The sequence below is a fragment of the Danio rerio genome, chromosome 25, assembly GCF_049306965.1.
Source record: "Danio rerio strain Tuebingen ecotype United States chromosome 25, GRCz12tu, whole genome shotgun sequence".
In the NCBI taxonomy this organism is placed as follows: Eukaryota; Metazoa; Chordata; class Actinopteri; order Cypriniformes; family Danionidae; genus Danio; species Danio rerio.
In genome coordinates this window covers 19470138-19490000 of record NC_133200.1, presented here as the reverse complement: position 1 = coordinate 19490000, position 19863 = coordinate 19470138, and the positions used below count along the sequence as shown (strand labels likewise).

General features: G+C 33.2%; 1 protein-coding gene across 1 annotated transcript in view; it reads right to left on the bottom strand.

Annotated features, from left to right (window-relative positions):
- Nucleotides 1–19542, bottom strand: part of tes (testis derived transcript (3 LIM domains)) — a 22716-nt gene extending 3174 nt beyond the window's left edge. Inside the window, 6 exon segments of the mRNA NM_205720.2 lie at nucleotides 2489–2647; nucleotides 4506–4721; nucleotides 9815–10216; nucleotides 11451–11991; nucleotides 15881–15966; nucleotides 19375–19542. Of these exon segments, the coding sequence (NP_991283.2) occupies nucleotides 2489–2647; nucleotides 4506–4721; nucleotides 9815–10216; nucleotides 11451–11991; nucleotides 15881–15966; nucleotides 19375–19401 (1431 nt within the window). The 5' untranslated portion in view covers nucleotides 19402–19542.
- Between the last annotated feature and the right edge of the window lie 321 nt (nucleotides 19543–19863).

Below are 19863 nucleotides of genomic sequence, written 5' to 3'. Positions count from 1 at the left end.
ACATAATGATTATCATTATGATACAAAATAATTTTTTTATTATTTTGATGCATAATGACTTAACTTACAGCATTTGTCTCATTTTTATAACTATTTCTATTTTTCACAATGACTTTTTTCTTTCACTTTTGTCAATTGGTGAAGTTTTGTTCCTCGCCACTGTCGCCACTGGCTTGCTTGTTTTGAGACTTGTGGAGCTGCGCATTGATGGATTTGCTCTTCAGTGCTTGGACTTTCATCAGTGAAAATTAAACCACACTGAACTAAACTAAACTGAACTTTACTCTGAAAACTGGACTGACACAGATTTAATTTACTAGAACTTCTAGGTTAACCTGCTTTGACACAATCTACATTGTAAAAGCGCTAGAAAAATACAGATGAAATTGAATTGAATTCATATCCCATAATTACGGCTTCATTTCCTATATTTATGACTTGTATATCAATGCAATGTTTTGCATAACGACTTCTATTTCTGACTGTTTTTCACAAAATACCGGAATCTTTTAATGACAACAATTTCTTCTTTCTTTCTGATGACTTATTAAAACATTGTACTATTGAGTTCTAATTTCAACAAATCTCACAACATGACTATTTCTTGTATCTACCACAAAAAAAAAAACATTTGCGTAATGACATAACATTAAATATCACTTTTATAACAACTTTCTCACAACAGATCTTCATATATCATAATTATGACCATCTCTCAATGCAAATTTTGCACAACCGTATTTCCTTGTTATATCTCATTTGTAACAATTTCTCACAATATAATTAATCATATATCCTAAATATGACTTGTATTTTTAAATATTACTAAATATATTTTGTATTTATGACAAAGACTACCTTTACATGGACATCAGTAATCAAATGATTTGCCTTAATCTGAATAAGACAATAAAATGATTAAGGTGTTTGCATGAGTTTTTAAATGTTGCTTTTATGATCCTATTTTACATGCTATAACACATAATTCGATTAACGCCATTGCGTCAACACGCTATCCACATTTCCTCCAGAGTGTCATATTATTTCGAGTGTTTGATTTTTAATTTTTCGACTTTAACTGCAGTTTGGTATTTTTACTTTCATTCAGGAACATTTCATGCATGCCCCCGTGACAAACGAGATATTATAGAGTATGAACTGCTGGAAGAGTGTTGTTGTAATGACAATTGATACCACACACCATATGGGAAAAAAACTCAGCATTTTACGATGCAGGTCGCAAAAAAAAAAAACGATTAAGGTCAAAATCGAACTAAAGAGAAATCGAATTAAGACATGTGGAGTATGCTGATTTTAGTAGCATTATTGAAGAGTAGTACAGACAAGAAAACACTGCAATCAAACTGCAATCAAATCCTGTTTTGCGACAGGATAGTCCACACACACACACACACACACGGCTGTTAAGCACTTTCTGCACCTACTGAGTCAGTGCAGACTACAGACACCTGCATCGTGAAATGCAGAGTTTTTTTTTTTCTTCCATTCAGCATGCAGTATGAATTTCTATTAAAACAACACTCTACCAGCAGTTCATATTTGCATCCAATACATTGATTGTCACAGAAGGCTTGTATAAAATGTTCCCGAATGTAAGTGAAAGTGCCAAACTGCAGTTAAAGTTGATAAATTAAAAATGAAACACTCGAAATTACATGAAACTCCAGAGGAAATGAAGACAGCGTGGTGATGCAATGACATTATTCGAATTATGTGCGGAAAGCAACTCATTAGATTAAGGCAAATAATTCGATTAGTGATGTCCATGTAAATGTAGTCACTGACTCTATCCAACTTTTGCATGACTTCTTGTACTTTTGACATTGTACCTAACTTGTTCACATTTCTCACTGCATGACATCATATCTCGTAATTATGATTTATTTCTTACCTTTATGATGTTATTTCTCTATGCAGCTATTGTGTTAGGATGATGTCCTGTATTTATGACATTAAATATCTATCATTTTTACACTTTCAGGCTGAAGAGCAGGTGGCACTGCAAGACTTTTGGATCTTTACATGTTAAAACTGTCCAAACACTTTCTGCTTTTAAGTGTAGTTTAAAAAGCCATCTTTAGAGTTTGCCATTTAACACAGTGAGAGGGCTGTTCTTTAATTTTATCATGTTTTAATTACTATTTTTATTCCATCTCACTATATTTCATAATGTTTTATTATTATTTAGATTCTATTGAACTCACACCTCTACAGCACTTTGGTGAACAACTGTTGTTCCTAAAAAAAGCGTTTTATAAATAAACTTTGACTGTTTTGTTTTTGAGAGACAGAATTGATAAAACTAATACATAAAACAAAACCCAACACTGTTTTTCACTGAAATTGGCTAAGCTTTTAAAACCACATGTGCACTGCTTGTTGAGTTGTACATCAAAATGAGGAGAGAGAGAGAGAGAGAGAGAGAGAGAGAGAGAGAGAGAGAGAGTAAGGTATTTGTCCTCTTTACCACAGCATGGTTCTTCATGTAGCAGGGTTTGCAAACAGGCTTCTCCTTCTCCATGACGTAGGTCTCTCCAGCCAACACACAGTCACAGTCAAAACAGCAGAAGTGCTTCAGGTGCCAATTCTGGCCCTCGGCTTGAGTGTATTCATTACTGAAGATGAGCTGAAGACCACACACACACACAAAAGCATTTTGACTTCAGTCTTGCGTTTGAGACACTGAGTATGCTGAACAATTTAAAAACATTTGACAAAATTAAATGGTGACGTCTAAACGTTTAAGAGACTGGAAAATGTAGCATGCCAGACACCACTAACACTATACAAAGTACCAGTATATCAAATTCTGGAGGGGTGTAGATCCAAAACCGACAAAACATTTTTTTAAAACAAATCAAAAATGTACATGCAAACATCCACCAAAAGTATTAAATAATAAAATGGAACATTTTAAAATTGTCATTTTTAAATAAACAAAGTAACGGATAAAAAAAAAAAGTTTTTTGTGTAAACTTAGCACTTAGCAGATAATTAAAGCAACAGTAAACAACACAAAGTTCTCCAATGCATGTGTTCCCTCTATTTTGGCTTTATATCATTTGTGGATTCACACAAACATTCACACCGTTTCTTTGATCATGTGATGTGTTTTTACTCATTGTGTGTTGTATTGTCTTGTGAGATGTAGGATAATAATGAATTTTAGACATTTATTATGGGTACAATGATAAATCATGGTTGAGATCAAGGTCGTGATATTAATTGCACACCTTAGGATATTCAACAGCCAATCAGAATCAAGTATTCAACATAACATATCATGAGTCATTTTAAAGACATTCCCCTTAAGATCAAATCAAACTGTGAGGAACAAAAACAATACAGTGCATTCAAAAAGCACATGAGTTTTACTCATTAAAAAAAAAAAAAAGATTGCAAGGTTTTACCAAATCTAGTTGATAAATAGCAAAATTAGTTGATTAACTGCCTATTTTTAAGATGATACAACATTATAAGGTCACTTATAAGGAGTTGTGCTTGCATTATAATGCATTAAAAACACCAACAAGAAGAAATATGCTAAGAGGCTGTTGAATGCTTGATTCTGATTGGCTGACATATGAAGAAGTGTTGTTAATTTCAGATAAACACACAACTAAATTAGTTTAAGACAGATCTTGAACCATAACTGTTCCATTCCACATCATTATGCTTAATGATTTCAGTTATTCCATGTTTTTTTTTCAATTCTTGATTCTCATTGGCTGAAAGATGTGCAAGATTATCATTTAATGCACAGGTAGTTATAGTCAGATACACTTACATGCACGCACACTTACACGCACGCACACTTACACGCACGCACGCGCACGCACACGCACACAGTCTCTCTTGCACACAGTTCTAGGTGTGATAACCATAGTTTAAACAGAATGAATGACTCTGGACCATTAAATTATTTTTAAACTAATGCACACCGATATGCAACGATGCGCAATAACCACCTCGGATCTGCGTAATTGTTTTAATACTTTGATTTGTTATACTTTTTTTTTCCTTATACACACTACAAAAAACTATTCTTACGTAGAATTTGTTTTTTTTTTTATCTAAAAAAATTGATCAAAAAGTATTCTCTAGACAAGTTGTTGTAAGAAAAAATAAGTCAAAATGAAGTGAGTTTTTTCTTAAAACAAGCTAAATAATCTGCCAATGGGGCAAGTCAAATGTTTTGACATAAAATTACCTTGCTTACCCCACTGGCAGATTATTTAGCTTGTTTTAAGGAAAAGCTCACTTCATTTTCACTTATTTTATTTTTCTAAAACAAGACAAAAGTTGTTTGCTTGTCTAAAAAAAGCTTTATAGATATCTGGACTAGAACCGAGACAAAAAATCTAAGTGAGAAAATCATTTTTTGTGATGCAGGCTTCATAGAAAGTTGACATTAATTCGACTAATGTTTTTGTAATTCGGTATTATTTGTAGCTAATATTTAAAACTATTTTGCTTCCACTGACCTCATCACAGCCTCCACATCTTGGTTTTTCACTGTCTCCATAATGACGGCCACAGTAAAGCTGACCCTTTTTCCAGAAATAGATCATGTCCACCAGAAGCTCAGTGCAGGTGCAGCACACGAAACATGCTGGGTGCCAGAGTTTATCATAACCGGCCCTCTCTGCAAACACAGCAGGCTCACCCTTCTTCATGGGCTTCTGGCACTGGTGGCAGGACTGAGGGTAGAAACATCAGCAGATGATGAAAAAGAAAAACAAACGGGAGCAGGTTGAGTTTAATAAACATGATCAGAGGAGTGTCACTTTAGCATTTCCTCACCCCTGGTTCACTGTTGCACAAAACTGTTGTCCCAACATAAAACGATTAACTTTTGTAAACTTTCTCCTGCACAAATTTAAGTAGACTGAACATAAAACAAAAAAGTTGTCCCAAACAAATCTCAAGAATTGTGTTTTGGGTCATATTAAAAACGTAGTTCAAACAAGCAGAAAAACGTATTTTTTGGAGTGGACTGGAAATAAACCCAAAATAAAATATCTTTATATCACACAGAGCGACTATTTCCCATAATTCTTTGTTTCTTTGAATTTACTTTATGACTATATTTCTTGTATTTTTTCTATTCATTTTGTAAAATTATTTCTGCATTAATCACTTGTCCAGTTTCTCATACTTTAACTTACAGAACATGATTTTATGTTTTGTTGCCTGTAATTATGGATTCTTTATTATTATGCATTTCAATTACAACTTTATTGAATCAGATAATGTCATATGTCCATTTTTTCACATCATGGCTTTATATCTCATTTATTTATGACTTTTTATTTTTTTCATCTTACCTTCCAATACCGATTTTCATATCTTTATTTTTTTTACAATACAAGTTTTATTTATGCTATTATATAATCAAAGCACTTTCAAAAAATGACTTCTCTAAGAAATCTCATTTTCATAACTTAATTGCTCATAATACTATTTTTAATAACTTCTATATACAGTTGAGGTCAAATTATTAACCCTCCTGGGAATTTTTTTTTCAAATATTTCCCAAATTTTTCAGTTTTTCCAATATTTTTTTTCTTCATGGAGAAAGTCTTATTTGTTTTATTTTGGCTAGTATAAAAGCTGTTTTAAATTTTTAAACCATTTAAAGTTAATATTTTTAGCCCACTTAGGCAAAAGTTTTGTATCGATTTTCAACAGAACAAACTATATATATATATATATATATATATATATATATATATATATATATATATATATATATATATATATATATATATATACCATATATATATCATATATATATACCATATATATATACCATATATATATATATATATATATATATATATATATATATATATATATACCATATATATATATATATATATATATATATATATATATATATATATATATATATATATATATATATATATATATATATATTTATATATATATATATATATATATATATATATATATATATATTTATATATATATATATATATATATATATATATATATATATATATATATATATATATACCATATATATATCATATATATATATATATATATATATATATATATATATATATATATATATATATATATATATATATACCACATATATATATACACCATATATATATATATATATATATATATATATATATATATATATATATATATATATATATATATATATATATATATATATATATATATATATATATATATACCACATTTAATTACAACATATTTTCCTTAATTCTAAATATTATGACTGTAACTGTTATAACTGTAACTGTTTCTTATATTTGTGAAAATTTTTGGAATATGTAATTGTTAAACCAGAGCAGAGAGCAAAATGAACAAATATCAACCTAATTTAGGTTCATTCATTTATTTTTTTAAAGTTACTGTTTGAATTAAAGAAACACAGATAGCTAGGGCGCGCTCACACTATGCTAGCTGAAACGTGGCCAGGCCTATTTCCAAGATCGTTTGAGAAGTGTGAGTGATCTGAATCAGGTTCAGGCGCAGTTCAGTTGGCTGGCCCTGGCCTGGTTTGAAGAGGTGTGCCTGAACGCAGTTCACTTGGGCTTTAGTGTGGTACTCTTGTAGTGTGAGTGCAAAGCGTGCCTGAGCCCGAAACTGAAGATGAGACGTCACTTTTAAGGGACTGTTTCACATGGATTTATTAATCATTCTTACTATACAATGAACATAAACTGTGGTATTTATTAAAGACTCAAACCCTTCATTGCACAACAGCTGCACCTTCAGCAAACCTCCTAATTCCTGCAGCACGAGGACTTTGATTGTTTATGAGCGTCAAAAGTGTCTGATCTGTTCGGCGAAATATTTCACTGTGTGTCACTGCTTATAAAACGACTAAAACGACATAACTAGGGAAATCTCCACTGTGCTGAGCGAGAGTGCTTGCTGAACAGCGCATCTTTGATGACGCAAGCGTGCCCAGACGCAAATGCAATGTGAGTGCGGGCCGTCGGGGGACGGGAGGAGATGGGAGGGGGGACAAGCGTGCTTCGGCCCGGTTCAAGGCAACTGTACATAGTGAGAGTACGCCCTTTTTCTACCACATATATGGTGTTATTCTGCACTTGACAAATGTGATTGCCATGAATGTTTATTCTGTGATAAAAGACTGTTTAAGTTCTCCTTTTGTTTTACAGAGATGAACACAGCTGCATATGGGCTTGGGAACAACATGTGGGTGAGTAAATAATGACACAGTGTTTATTTTTGAAGCACCGTTCTCTTTAAAAATGGTCAGGAACATTAGGCTAATGGCATACATGTGTTTCCAACAGGAGATTTTCAAATGCTTACAATAGATTTTTGGAAAAATCCACCCGAGCTTGAACATAACCACAGGGACTGAGTGTGGTAATTTATGAAAGATCTCTGGAAGAACATAAAGTTCATTCCTGCAGCCTGACTAACACAAGCTTGGCAGAAGCTGAACTGCTCTTATGTTAATCAAGTGAATCCGGAGATAAGCTGGAGAACATTTGTAACTCCCCTGCTGGAAGCACACAGCTCTAAACAGGATTTTTGCATTAATAAATGGTGACATTTAAACCACGATAAATAAAAGTCAGAGTCATTTAGATATAATGCGATAATGGGAATGTAAAGGTTAATTTGAATGTTAAAGGTTAATTTGAATGAAATAATGAAAAAAATGGTCTGGTTAAAATGGTTCAACATGGTGGACAGAAGCTTTTTAGTATGTTTTAAAGGGATAGATCACCCAAGAATGAAAGACTGATCCAAAGTTACCCTTTTTTCTTTAGCAGAACATTAAAGATGTTTTTAGCTGAAACTGTGATTTTTTTTTTGGCAATTCGTAAAATGCAAGTCAAAGGCTACCAACACTTTGAGAGTCAAAAAAACAAACATATATATGGAAAACAACATTAATGTGCATCCTAATGATTCATGAAGTCTTGTTTGTAAATAACTGAATATTATTTAAACTTATGAAAATATCTTAATTGTTTACTCAGTATTCATGTAATATTCTTTATTCATAATTGGCATCTTTAAAAAAAAAAAAAAAACGAATTTTAGAAATTGTTCACTACTAGGGATGTTCCGATTGATCAACCAATAATCCCATTTCATGACTCGATCGGTACTCCCTGATCTGGCCGATCTCATGAACCAATCATAAACACTTGTTTACGAATTCACAGCAAAAGACATATAAGAACTGAAGGTTCTGTGTTTTCAACAACACTGCAAATTCATTAAACCTGGCTGTAATTTCGTTCATTCATTTTCTTTTCGACTTAGTCCCTTTATTAGCAGCACTACCTACTGCGCCACTGAGCTGCCCCTGGCTGTAAATATTATGGGAAAATTATTTTTAACTTGAGTATTTAATAAATTTACCTTATTGTAATATAATAATGTAATATGTGCATATTAACTTCTTACGCAGAAAATATATGCTCCAAATTAGGGCTGCACGATTAATCGAAAAAAAGATCACAATCTCAATTCGATCCTACACACGATCTTAATTCAACGATTCAGGTCAGGAGAGAAGCAAGGCAGTCGCACAAGTCTTCACAGCAGCATTGACACCTTCACATGGCATTAAAAATGTCATATACTGTATTTATAAGGTATAATTCACCCAAAAATGTAATTTCTGTCTTCATGTAATGATGTATTCGTGGCAGCAAAATCAAGCTTGAGCTGATCGCGAGGTGTTTGTTTTCTATGATGCCTTCTTTAGTGAACAGAAGCTGCATAAGCTGTAAAAAACAGGTAATGATATTGAAAATAACGTTCAGTTTTTGGCACAGAGCAATCGTTTGAGGGCCGTGAAGGAGGTTTGATTTGGATGTATGTGTTTTTTTTTTTCACAGTGACGGTGGCACTAGAAAGTGCAAGTGAAACCTGTGTGCACATTTAAATGATCATATGGCATTTTACAGTTATGATTACGACAAGCATTTGATGTGTTTTTTCTTTCATAGCGAACACAGTGTTGTGCATGAAAATAAATGTTTACTGTGTCAGTATAACAACCCTCGCATATAACGCAAAAAGGAATCTGATAATGAAAAAAATTCAAATTTTACCAGTGAAAACAAATGCTCTAATAATGTTGTCAATGGCAGATGACAAGCACATGCCTTAAACATAATAAATCAATTTTATAATTATGAATAGTTGATTTCATCAATTTACTATGAATTAACAAACAGGACATATTGAAAGTCTGTTCAAGTCCACCATAATGAGTAAACAGAATTTTGCATTTTAAGCAACAGTATACCTACACATGGGCCTAATATTATCATTGTTGTTTTACTATATGTTTGAAAATTAAGAATAATAAGCTAATCACATTAACCTTCATTTTACATTTACAGAATCGTGAGAAAAATTGCGATCTTGATTTTATTAAAAAAAATAATAAATCGCGATTCACACTTTTGCCAGAATCGTGCAGCCCTACTCTAAATTTCATTGAGACATGTTGAACTCTTCTTCCTTCATTTGCAGTGTCTCCAAATTGCTTTGTTGATGATTTTTCTTACCATTTTTTTATGTTTTATCTGTTATTTTCTGTATACATGTCCACACTAAATAGTTATAAGAGACAAATTTAAAAAATTATATGCATATATGTTTTATCTATTTCTTTATTCATTTGGGACTTTTTATTTAGAAAACTTGATCCCCATATCATATTTGCTATATAATTGTATTATTATACTTCTGAAGTAATGGAATTTACAAATGTCCTACTTACAAAGTTACCAGCAGGTCCACCGGCTGATGTCCCAGCAGCCCCTGGGGCACCAACTTTCCCCACTGTAGCAACAGCATCACCTTTGTCTCCTGAAGCCCCTGTTGTACCGGCACCAGGCTTTCCTCCGGCACCAACTCCTTGAGGCCCTTTATCTCCAGCTGCACCCACCTGCCCCATCTCTTCAGGCAGGGTGATGTCACCTATACCCAGCGCCTCGTCCTTGTATTTTCGCACATACTGCTGCATTTGCTTGATCTCTCCGGGTGAAAGCTCATGGCAGCGCTCGGGGTCTTGGTCATGGTCTGGAAGCTGTTTGGCCATCTGCTTCTTACGGTAATCTGCTCCTGTTGTACCAGCGATGGGCCGCTGCTCTGGAGGAAGAAGCTCCATGTACCGCAGAGCCTGACAGGACAGATGAGATGTTTGTTAAATGAACAAAATTATGGATTTGCAACTCACAATTCTGTAAAATTTATCTGTGGAATTATTAATGAATTTAATTAACTTGTATATGATATAAAAATTATTTATAATATTCATTTATTCATTCATTTTCCTTCGTCTTAGTCTCTTTGTTTATCAGGGGTTGCCACAGCGGAATGAACCGCCAAATTATACAGCATATGTTTTACACAGAGGATGCCTTTCCAGCTGCAAACCAGTACTGGGAAACATCCATACACACTTATTTACACACACACTCATACACTACCGCCAATTTAGTTTCTTCAATTCACCTATAGCGCATGTCTTTGGACTGTGGAGGAAATCAGAGCACCTGGAGGAAACTCCCGCCAACATGAGGACAACATGCAAACTCCACACAGAAATGCCAAATGACCCAGCGAACTTCTTGCTGTGAGGGGACAGAGCAAATCACTAAGCCACCCTGTCGCCCCAGAATTATAATATATAATAATTATATAATATATATTATAATCGTATATTTAATATAAATTAATTTATTATAAAGTCATTTAAATTCATTAATAATTATAATCTATAATTTAAAGTGTATACTTTTTAATTTATAATACAACATATTTTGCAAAAATATTTTAAGTTTATTTATTTTTTTATTAATGATAGGTTCAAAAAAAATTTAAAACGCAAAACATGCATCACTTTATATTCTGTAGAATAATACCTTTAAAAAAACCACAGCTGTAAATCAGAATTCATCTCAACTTTTTCAAACTTAACTGCTAACATTGCAGGCTCCTGTTTTCCCTATTTTTTAAGTATCAGCTAAATAAATAAAAAAGAAGCTAATTGCTTCTTTCTGTTTTCAGCATTGAAGACATAATATTAGAGTTGAGAATATTTGTAGGAAGTCTTTGAGACTTTAAAAAAGAAAGCTCCAAAAAAAAGAAGTGGAGAGCAGTGACCTCTAGTGGATCAAAGTATCATGGTACGATTAAAAGTTTACTCTCAAGCATAAATTTAAAAATAGTAAATAAAATATATTAAATCATAATATAATATAATATGATATAATATAATATAATATAATATAATATAATATAATATAATATAATATAATATAATATAATATAATATAATATAATATCAAAAACTATATAACAAAAAAAAAAAAAAAGAGTTTTATATATATTGTTGGTAAAGAGAGATTTACCAAACTTTGGTTAATCCCAGGTGGAGCCCATTCATAGGTAACAGACTTGACCACGTCTGTCTTAGCAGGCACTGCAGTGGGAGCTGGAACTGCAATAGTGGAAGCACTGAGACCTTTACCTGGTACAGCACCAGAGGAAACCCCACCACCATAACCTGACCCTGCAGACCCAGCAGTGCGACCTGCTCCTGGGGCAGCAGTGGGAGCAATGCCTGGAGCACCAGGAGGGTTACAAGCACCCCCTGTACCTGCAGCAGCAGCAGACGGGGCATGACCAGGTGGAGTGATGGAGCTGAAGGTCTGGTTGGAGCCTGGGATGAAAACCCCAGCAGGAACAGCAGTAGCACTGCTGAGAGAAGCCGCTGGGACGGAGACGGTGAACTGGTTGCTTCTATAAGAAGGAATGCCATCTCTCTTCAGCTTGGCTATGAGTCCTGTGTACTTGGTGTCCTCAAAAAGCTTCCCAACTTTCTTGCTCTCTTCAGTCTCCAGCTGCACATCATGGTCCTCAACACCACACTTGCAGTTTCGGCAAATCTTTCTGATAAAATGGAATGACAGATAGTTGTTACTTTAGTAAAAGATACTGTGAAAAAAACAGGTTTAATTATTGTGCTTTAACCCTCCTATTGTCTTAGAATGAAGTAAACATTTATTCTTTAGGTCAAAACAATTGTCAAAAGCTAAAATGATTTTGAATCCTTAAATCTATTTTGCATGAAGAAACAACCTCATCTTTATCAGAAACTCTGCAAATGTCTATGTTCTCACTCATCAGCGTGCAGTATTTCATTAGAGTTTATTAAGTGAGCAACTCTTTATACAATTTATACAAAGTCAAATTGAAGATTAGGAGTTTTTTATTAGTTAGTAGTCAGTTTCATTAGTGTGAAACCATTTCATAAACCACATTCAGTTGCACAGAATGTAGCTTTTTAATGTTAGTTCACTTATGAGCGCAACACAACTGTTTTTAACCACTTAAATAGTTGAAAATAAGTAGCTCTGATCTGTATCTTAATAGCGATATTATTAATATTAAAAGTAATAGTGAAAATATACATTTCACAACCCCTTATAACAGCTCATCTCATTGTGAATGCATGATTTGAAACCCCAAATCTAGCCTACTAATAGAAACCCCGAGTGTTCACAGCACACTTTTTATCTAAAAAAGGTTTGTATTTGTTCCAACAGCAGTTGCTTTTCTTAACAAGCTCTAAGCCTTGATTTTTTATGTACACTGTATATTCCTAATATTTAAATATGTTTTAGTCTGTAATTCCATTTTCTTACTGTTTAAAAATATTTTATGATTAGCTTGTGTCAACTTTTACGTGTGTTGTATCGTGTTGGCTATTGCTGTGAACCAATTGACAATAAAGAAATTTCACGACAATATTTACATATAGCCTTAAAGTAAATTAAAATTAGACTTATACATTGTATTTTGAATAAACACCTATGCTCTCACATGGAAGCCGGTTTCCCCAACAAGTCCAAAGACATGCGGAACAGGTGAATTAGGTAGGCTAAATTGTCCATAGTGTACGAGTGTGTATGAACGTTTCCCAGGGATGGGTTGCAGCTGGAAGGGCATCCGCAGCGTAAAACATATGCTGGATAAGTTGGCGGTTCATTCCGCTGCGGCAACCCCAGATTAATAAAGGGACTAAGCCGAAAATGAATGAATGAATGAATGTAGTTACTGTAAGTCAGAATACCCTTCAAAACACAGAAGATTTAAGTTAGATTAGTAAATTAGATTGTATTGACTCAATATATGAATTTGGTTCACTTTAAGCATGTAAATGTATTGCACAAACTGAACTGACTGAAAAATGTATAACTCCACACTGGTTAAGTGTATGATAGCATGAGTTTGGATTGCAGTGCATGTCATGTTACGGCATGCAGAAACATTTAGCAATGATGTGGAAAAAGAACAGCATAAACACTTTCACTATGATTTCTAGAGTATTTTATTTCATAAAATAAAGTACACAAACTAAGTAAGGTAATAAATTAGATTTGTTTTGTTGCATGTAAGCAAGAAATTAATAAACATTAGCTTAAACGAGGCTATCCTGAAATGGATGTTCTACAAAATATTATAAGTGAAATATATGGAAAAATATGTGTAAAAAGTGACCTTCTTTTCTATGCTTGCAAAAGGACAAAGGAGAAAAGCACTGGAGGAAATGGGGTTGTTATGTACTTCAAACAACCTATAGCTTGACATTCAAGATGTACTTTAACTTCTGTATACAAAATCTATATAACTTGGCCTTTGATTTATTTTTTTTTTCTCCCTTTCTCTGTGAAACCGAGCATCATGTTTTTGATATTTTTAATTATGTTTCCTACTTAGAAAAAAAAACCTGAATGCCTGCCTGGCAAGTTTTTAGTTTAATTTAATTTAATTTTAAGACATGCATATAATTTTTTTATTAAAATAAATCTGAACTGTTTCCCAGTACTGGGTTGCAGCTGGAAAAGCATCTACTGTGTAAAAGTGGATAAGTTGGCAGTTCATTCCGCTGTGGAGACCCCTGATGAATAATGGGACAAAGCCAAAGAAAAATGAATGAATGAGGAATAAATCTGAATGCCAAACATGCTGAGATTAGGACCCAGTTAGGAGATTAACTGTTTTGGTAAAGCAATGAGAAATCGTGGAAAACAAAACAAAATAATAATAATAATTATTACTATTATAAACTTCTCTTGAACATCTGAATGAAAACGAGTGACTTCCAATTATTTTGTTGCTGCAGATCACAGTCATTTAGAACATAAGCTCCATAATAGGGCCAATAAACAAAATGTTGACCCTTTGGTTCAAGAAGCCTTGACTTCCATTGCAAGTGCAGAACCTAAAATGCTTTAAAAGATAGAAATATGGCCCCTTTAAGGTCAACATTGAGCTGTTTAACATTTCAATGAGAGCCACAGAGAAAGAATGATGTTCTCTGGAAAATGCTCCAGCATAAATCGTAACTGAAAATCCAAAGAGGCTTTATCTTCACCCAAAAGAAATGTTTCAGGATGTCAGTGATCCAAAGCGTCAAAGCACAGATGTTTCAAAGAAATTTACAAAAGAATGGGTTTAGACGAAAGAAGAGGTGCAGGAAGTCACTTCACTAGTAGAAAATATGTTTTTTTTCCCTCACAATTATGCATTTCTCACAGTTTTGACTTTTTTCTGAAAACGTATGGAAGTTTTTATCAAGTAGTTTCTAACAATTATGTTTGTCACAACAACAAGTTATAAACTAACAAACTGTGTGTTTACATCTCACAATTCTGACTTTATATCTTGCAATCGAATTTGTATCTCAAATTTTTTGGACAAATTCTAAATCTCTTCATTTTAGATTTCTTTCCTTGAGACTGCAATTCCATCAGTTTTTTTCTTTCTTTCACAATTGTGACTTTATATCTTGCAGTTGGATCTTATAAACTCGTAACTTCAAGTTGAATCTTTTTGTTTATAATGTAAAGTTTACATCTAAATTTATACTTTTTTTTCCACGGGATGGTGAGCAGTGCATTTCTCATAATTGAGACTTCTGTTTCTCTTAAATTTTAATTTGTATCCCAAATCTGCACGCTTACGTCTGAAATTTTGCGTCTGAAATCTGCACGTCTTGAAACTTTGACTTTTACTGTAAAGTCTGATTTTATATCTCGCAATTTTCACATTTTGTTTTTAATTTTTCAGCTTACATCTGAACATTTGGAGTTTTTCACAATTCTGACATTTATTTCTTGGGATTGTGAGTTTAAATCTCACAATACAGATTTTTATTTGTCCTAATTGTGGGTTTACATTTACGGTTGCAAATTTTAAACTTAATTTGCAAAAACTGTAAAATTGTAAGTTCATATCTTGCATTTTGAAATGGAAAAAAAAAGTCAATCAACTTTTTTATTTATTTTTTTCTCTGTGGCAGACAAATGTATTACCTTAAAAGTCCCTCTAAGACCTCCACATTAGTGTTTATCCACGAAATGTCCAGTTGCCCAAGCCAACAGCATTAAAAAAACACAAAGTCTCTGGTTCAGCATCCGATGACCTGTATTCACATTGACGTCTTTTTCATTCAGAAAATTCCTGAAACCCCACGAGGGCACTTGAGAATGCCACACACTAATGCTGTAGTGATAGAGCCCTAGCACTGGCATCTTGGCACCTGTGGATTTAGCTTCGGGAAAACCAGCCAAGTACAACTAATGACCAGAGCTCTCTCAGCATGACAGGGTCTTGTTTAGACCTCTTTTTTTTTTATACTTTTTTTGACCAATTTAATAAAGATGGATAAAAAGAGAGTGGATACACTGATGATGGTCACAAGCATGATTAGACATTTTTCAAAATGGAAGAATTGTCTTATTGCACAAATATGTAAGAAGGAACTTGTACAAACCGCCAGAAGTGAAGCTCGAAACCTTCGCACTTGTCCTTGCATTTCAGACAGGCAGCTCCAGCTCCAATCTCATGGCCAAGAGTTATCTAAAAAATAGAGAAAATCCTGTTTAAATTGAATTTTATTTTGAATTGAGGGTATTTTAAACGACCCTCTGAAATTTTTGCATATGATATAAAATTTAGATTTGTTTTTCAAATGGCCAGTGAAAATTTTATTAAAAACAGGTTTGGAGTCAGTAAGACATTTAATAAATAAATAAATGATTACATTTAATAAAAATTAATTAAAGAGATCAAAAGCAAAAGTAAAGACATTTTTGTTTCAAATAAATTATTATTTTATTCCATCAGAATTTCCACAAAAATATATTGCAGCTTTTTGTAACATTAATAATAATAATAAATATAATTCTTGAGCAAAGAATCAGCATCTTAGAAAGCTATTTTAAAGAAAAGTATGACATGGAAGACTACTGAAAATTTTGCCCCACAGATATGCAAAAATATATATATTGTATTTTGAGAGTCAAATTCAGATCGAATCACAAAAAAAACATAAATATGCAAATTCAGCATATACACTGTACAAATATTCATAAATTAGCATTTTTTTTGTGATTCATATTTATACATTTTCTTTTGAATTGCATTATGGGTCTTTGAACTTTCAAAAAAGTGACTTTTATTTACATTTTTAATAGTTTAAAGTGATATACTGTCTGGGTTGATGTTGTATACTATGGTAAAAACAAAAACTGATAATAAGCTGCCAGTACATTTTCTGTTATTTTACAGACTTGTTTCTCTATTAACAATTTTCTTATACATCATATTATTTTGAACTACTAAAGTGTCAATAAAAGTCACTTTATTATACTGCAAAACTGAATTGTCCACCTCAAAAGTCAACAGAGCAGATATCAACATCCCATAATGCAATTCACAACGACAAGTAAACATAAAACATGTGTGAATCACAAAATATAGAAATTTTAAATTAAGAGTTTTTTTTACATTAATATATCTATATCTGATTTATTGAACTTATCTATAGCTCTAACAATAAAATAATGCACGTTTCCAACTATGAAAAAAGTACACCAACAAGTAACCTGTTAATCCCTTTAAAAAATTCATTGGATTCACTTGTTATGATAATGAATTACTTGCATAATTCAGTCATAGATGAAGCTGCACTTTGCTGTGTTCTATTAATAGAAAAAGCAGACAATATTCACAGGCTGATGTCATTTGAAGTTTATCTTTATTCTCCTCAATTACATGATCAAGTGCCTCTTAAACTTCAAGACATGAGAACTTATAATTAAGGAGAAATAAATATAGACTTTTCAGACTGCTCAAGCATCAAGCAGTGCATAATTTAGTTAATTAAAGGATGGAGAAGAAAGCCTCTTAAAACCCAAGTCTATTTCATGGGCATTGTATATTTGAGACAGACCTACCATCAGTCTGCTTGACTGGATATTCTAATATTTATATTGCAGCGCTCATTCCTGACTCAGCACTTCTGAACCGAAAAGCCCCTCAGCTTGAAGACCGCCTTATAAGGTCAAGTATTTATCAAGATGGAGAAATGCCTGCAGGGTTTCTGCGCATCTCCTGTGCTAAACAAGGCTTTTTGTCTGCTTAAGATCTAAAGAATCACTGCTGAAGTCAAGACAATGAGGCTCACTGTGGTATTGCAGACCATAAATATGACACTCTCTTCATTCAAATGAATGAGAATGGCAACTTTTAAGCTTTAAAAAGCACAAAAAGGCACCATTAAAGCAGTCCACAAAACGTACAACATAATTCAAGTCTTCAGCCAAACAACAGCTTTGTGTGAGGAAAAAGTAAAAAATTAGTTGTTGTTAACTGAAACTTTTTTATGTTTTTAAAATCGAAAATGATGTCATTTTGAACATGTATAAAGTTTAAAAAGCTCATATGATATAATGGTGACTTATGACCTGTGTTTTATGTGTTAAGATGACAGCAAAATATAGTTTAGCCTCAGCTGTAAGCTCTAGAATTGTAATTTGCAAAAATGATTGTAAGAAAACAAAGATCTAGATGTTCGATTATATCTTTGTTTTGGCAGTAAAATAAAATCTGTTTTCAACTATATTTATTAGGTTTTTTTGCAATTAGACTCAAATTAAAATCAAATTAGTATTATGACTAGCATTTTAAATCAGCCTATTTACCGTTTATTGGTTTCCAAAAAAAAAAAAAAAACAATTCGTAAATCTGTGTGGACCAAAATCCCTTTTAACATTATTTGTTCATTAATTTATTTTATTTTCGGCTGTTCCTATATTAATCCAGGGTTGCCACAGCGGAATGAACCACCAACTTATTCAGTAAATGTTTTACGCAGCAGATGTCCTTCCAGCCGCAACCCATCTCTGGGAAACATCCATACACACTCATGCACACACACAAGACAATTTAGTCAACACAATTCACCTTTACCGCATGTTGTTGGGCTGTGGGGGAAACTGTAGCACTCGGAGGAAACCCACGCGAACCCGGTGAGAACATGCAAACTCCACACAGAAACGCCAACTGACCCAGCCGAGGCTCGAACCAGCAACCTTCTTGCTGTGAGGCGACAGCACTACCTACTGCGCCACTGAGTGGCCCAACATTATTTGTATACACAATTTTTTTTAAAGTACCACAAAAAGTTTACATTTTAAAGTACATTGTTGACAACAAAACCTAATTTGCAAAAATGCAAAAGATCAGAAATTAATCATTTGTTTTCTAATCTGACAAAATTTGTTTTACTGAAAGTGATAGTTTAGTTCATTTTAAGTTTACTTAAATGCAATTAAAGGCACTAACTTTAATTGCAATGTCGACATTTTCAGTCATTGAAAAAAGTTTCATGAAATATCTCTTGCGTTCACAAAAGAAAGAAATTCATACACATTTGGAACAAAATGAAGACAAAATGAACAATAAGCTGCCAAGCAGAATAACTTTTTCACATTTTTGCAACTCACTACTCTTTACTGTACATGTCACAACACATTTACCCCTTTACAACCACTAAACTTCAAACTACATCCAGGCTTGTGGCTGAATTGCAGCAATATTGATGAAATAACGCCACATTATACAGTGGCATCCTTAAAAGGGAATTAATATGCAGAATTAAACATAATAATAACAACTTCCAGCTCATTTACATAATAAAAAAGAAATTGATATATTCCTTTCGATTTATTTGTTTATTTATCTTCTGTCAAGTAAATGAGCATCGAGGATCTTCCTACAACCTTACAACTTCCTATTAATAACCACTTCCGATTTCTCAATAAATGTAACCATACTTTTCAACAATTTTTCCTCAATCGTGACCGTCGCAATGCCCAAATGTTTCGCCATGTATAACAATGGCAGTGGCTTTACCTTGAAGGGCGTTGCCGAATGTTTCTCAAACTATAACCTTCTGGACCATGACCAGTTCAGTGAGCGTACCTTTTTAACTTCCTTCTCGATCTCCATTCTTGTCGTGCTTTATTAAATATGATAACCAGCGCTGACTCTGTCTCCACCGGTAACTTTTTCTGACGGGTCACTGATGTTGAACGGGACAGTGAATCTCGCACCTCCGTCCCTCTGCTCACACTCACTCACGCGGAGAGACTTCCGCTCATTGCCAATGTGCGCTGCTCAGCCAATAGGAGCGGGGATGGAGATGTGACCAACCAATCAGATTTAAGCATGAGATTTCCCTCTTACAAAGTGAAACAGTGATACATCACTAAAAGAAGAATAGTATTTTATATAGCGATGAGTCTCTCGTGCAACAGAATAGTGCTTGTCTATTTTGTGTAAATATTTGTTTTGATATAAATTTTATAATGCTTTAATTAAATATTTTAAAATGTAAAGTGTTATTGTGTGATCATACATGCTTTTTTAAACGGTTAAGTATTGTTTAACAATGTTGTTGTTGTTGGCATT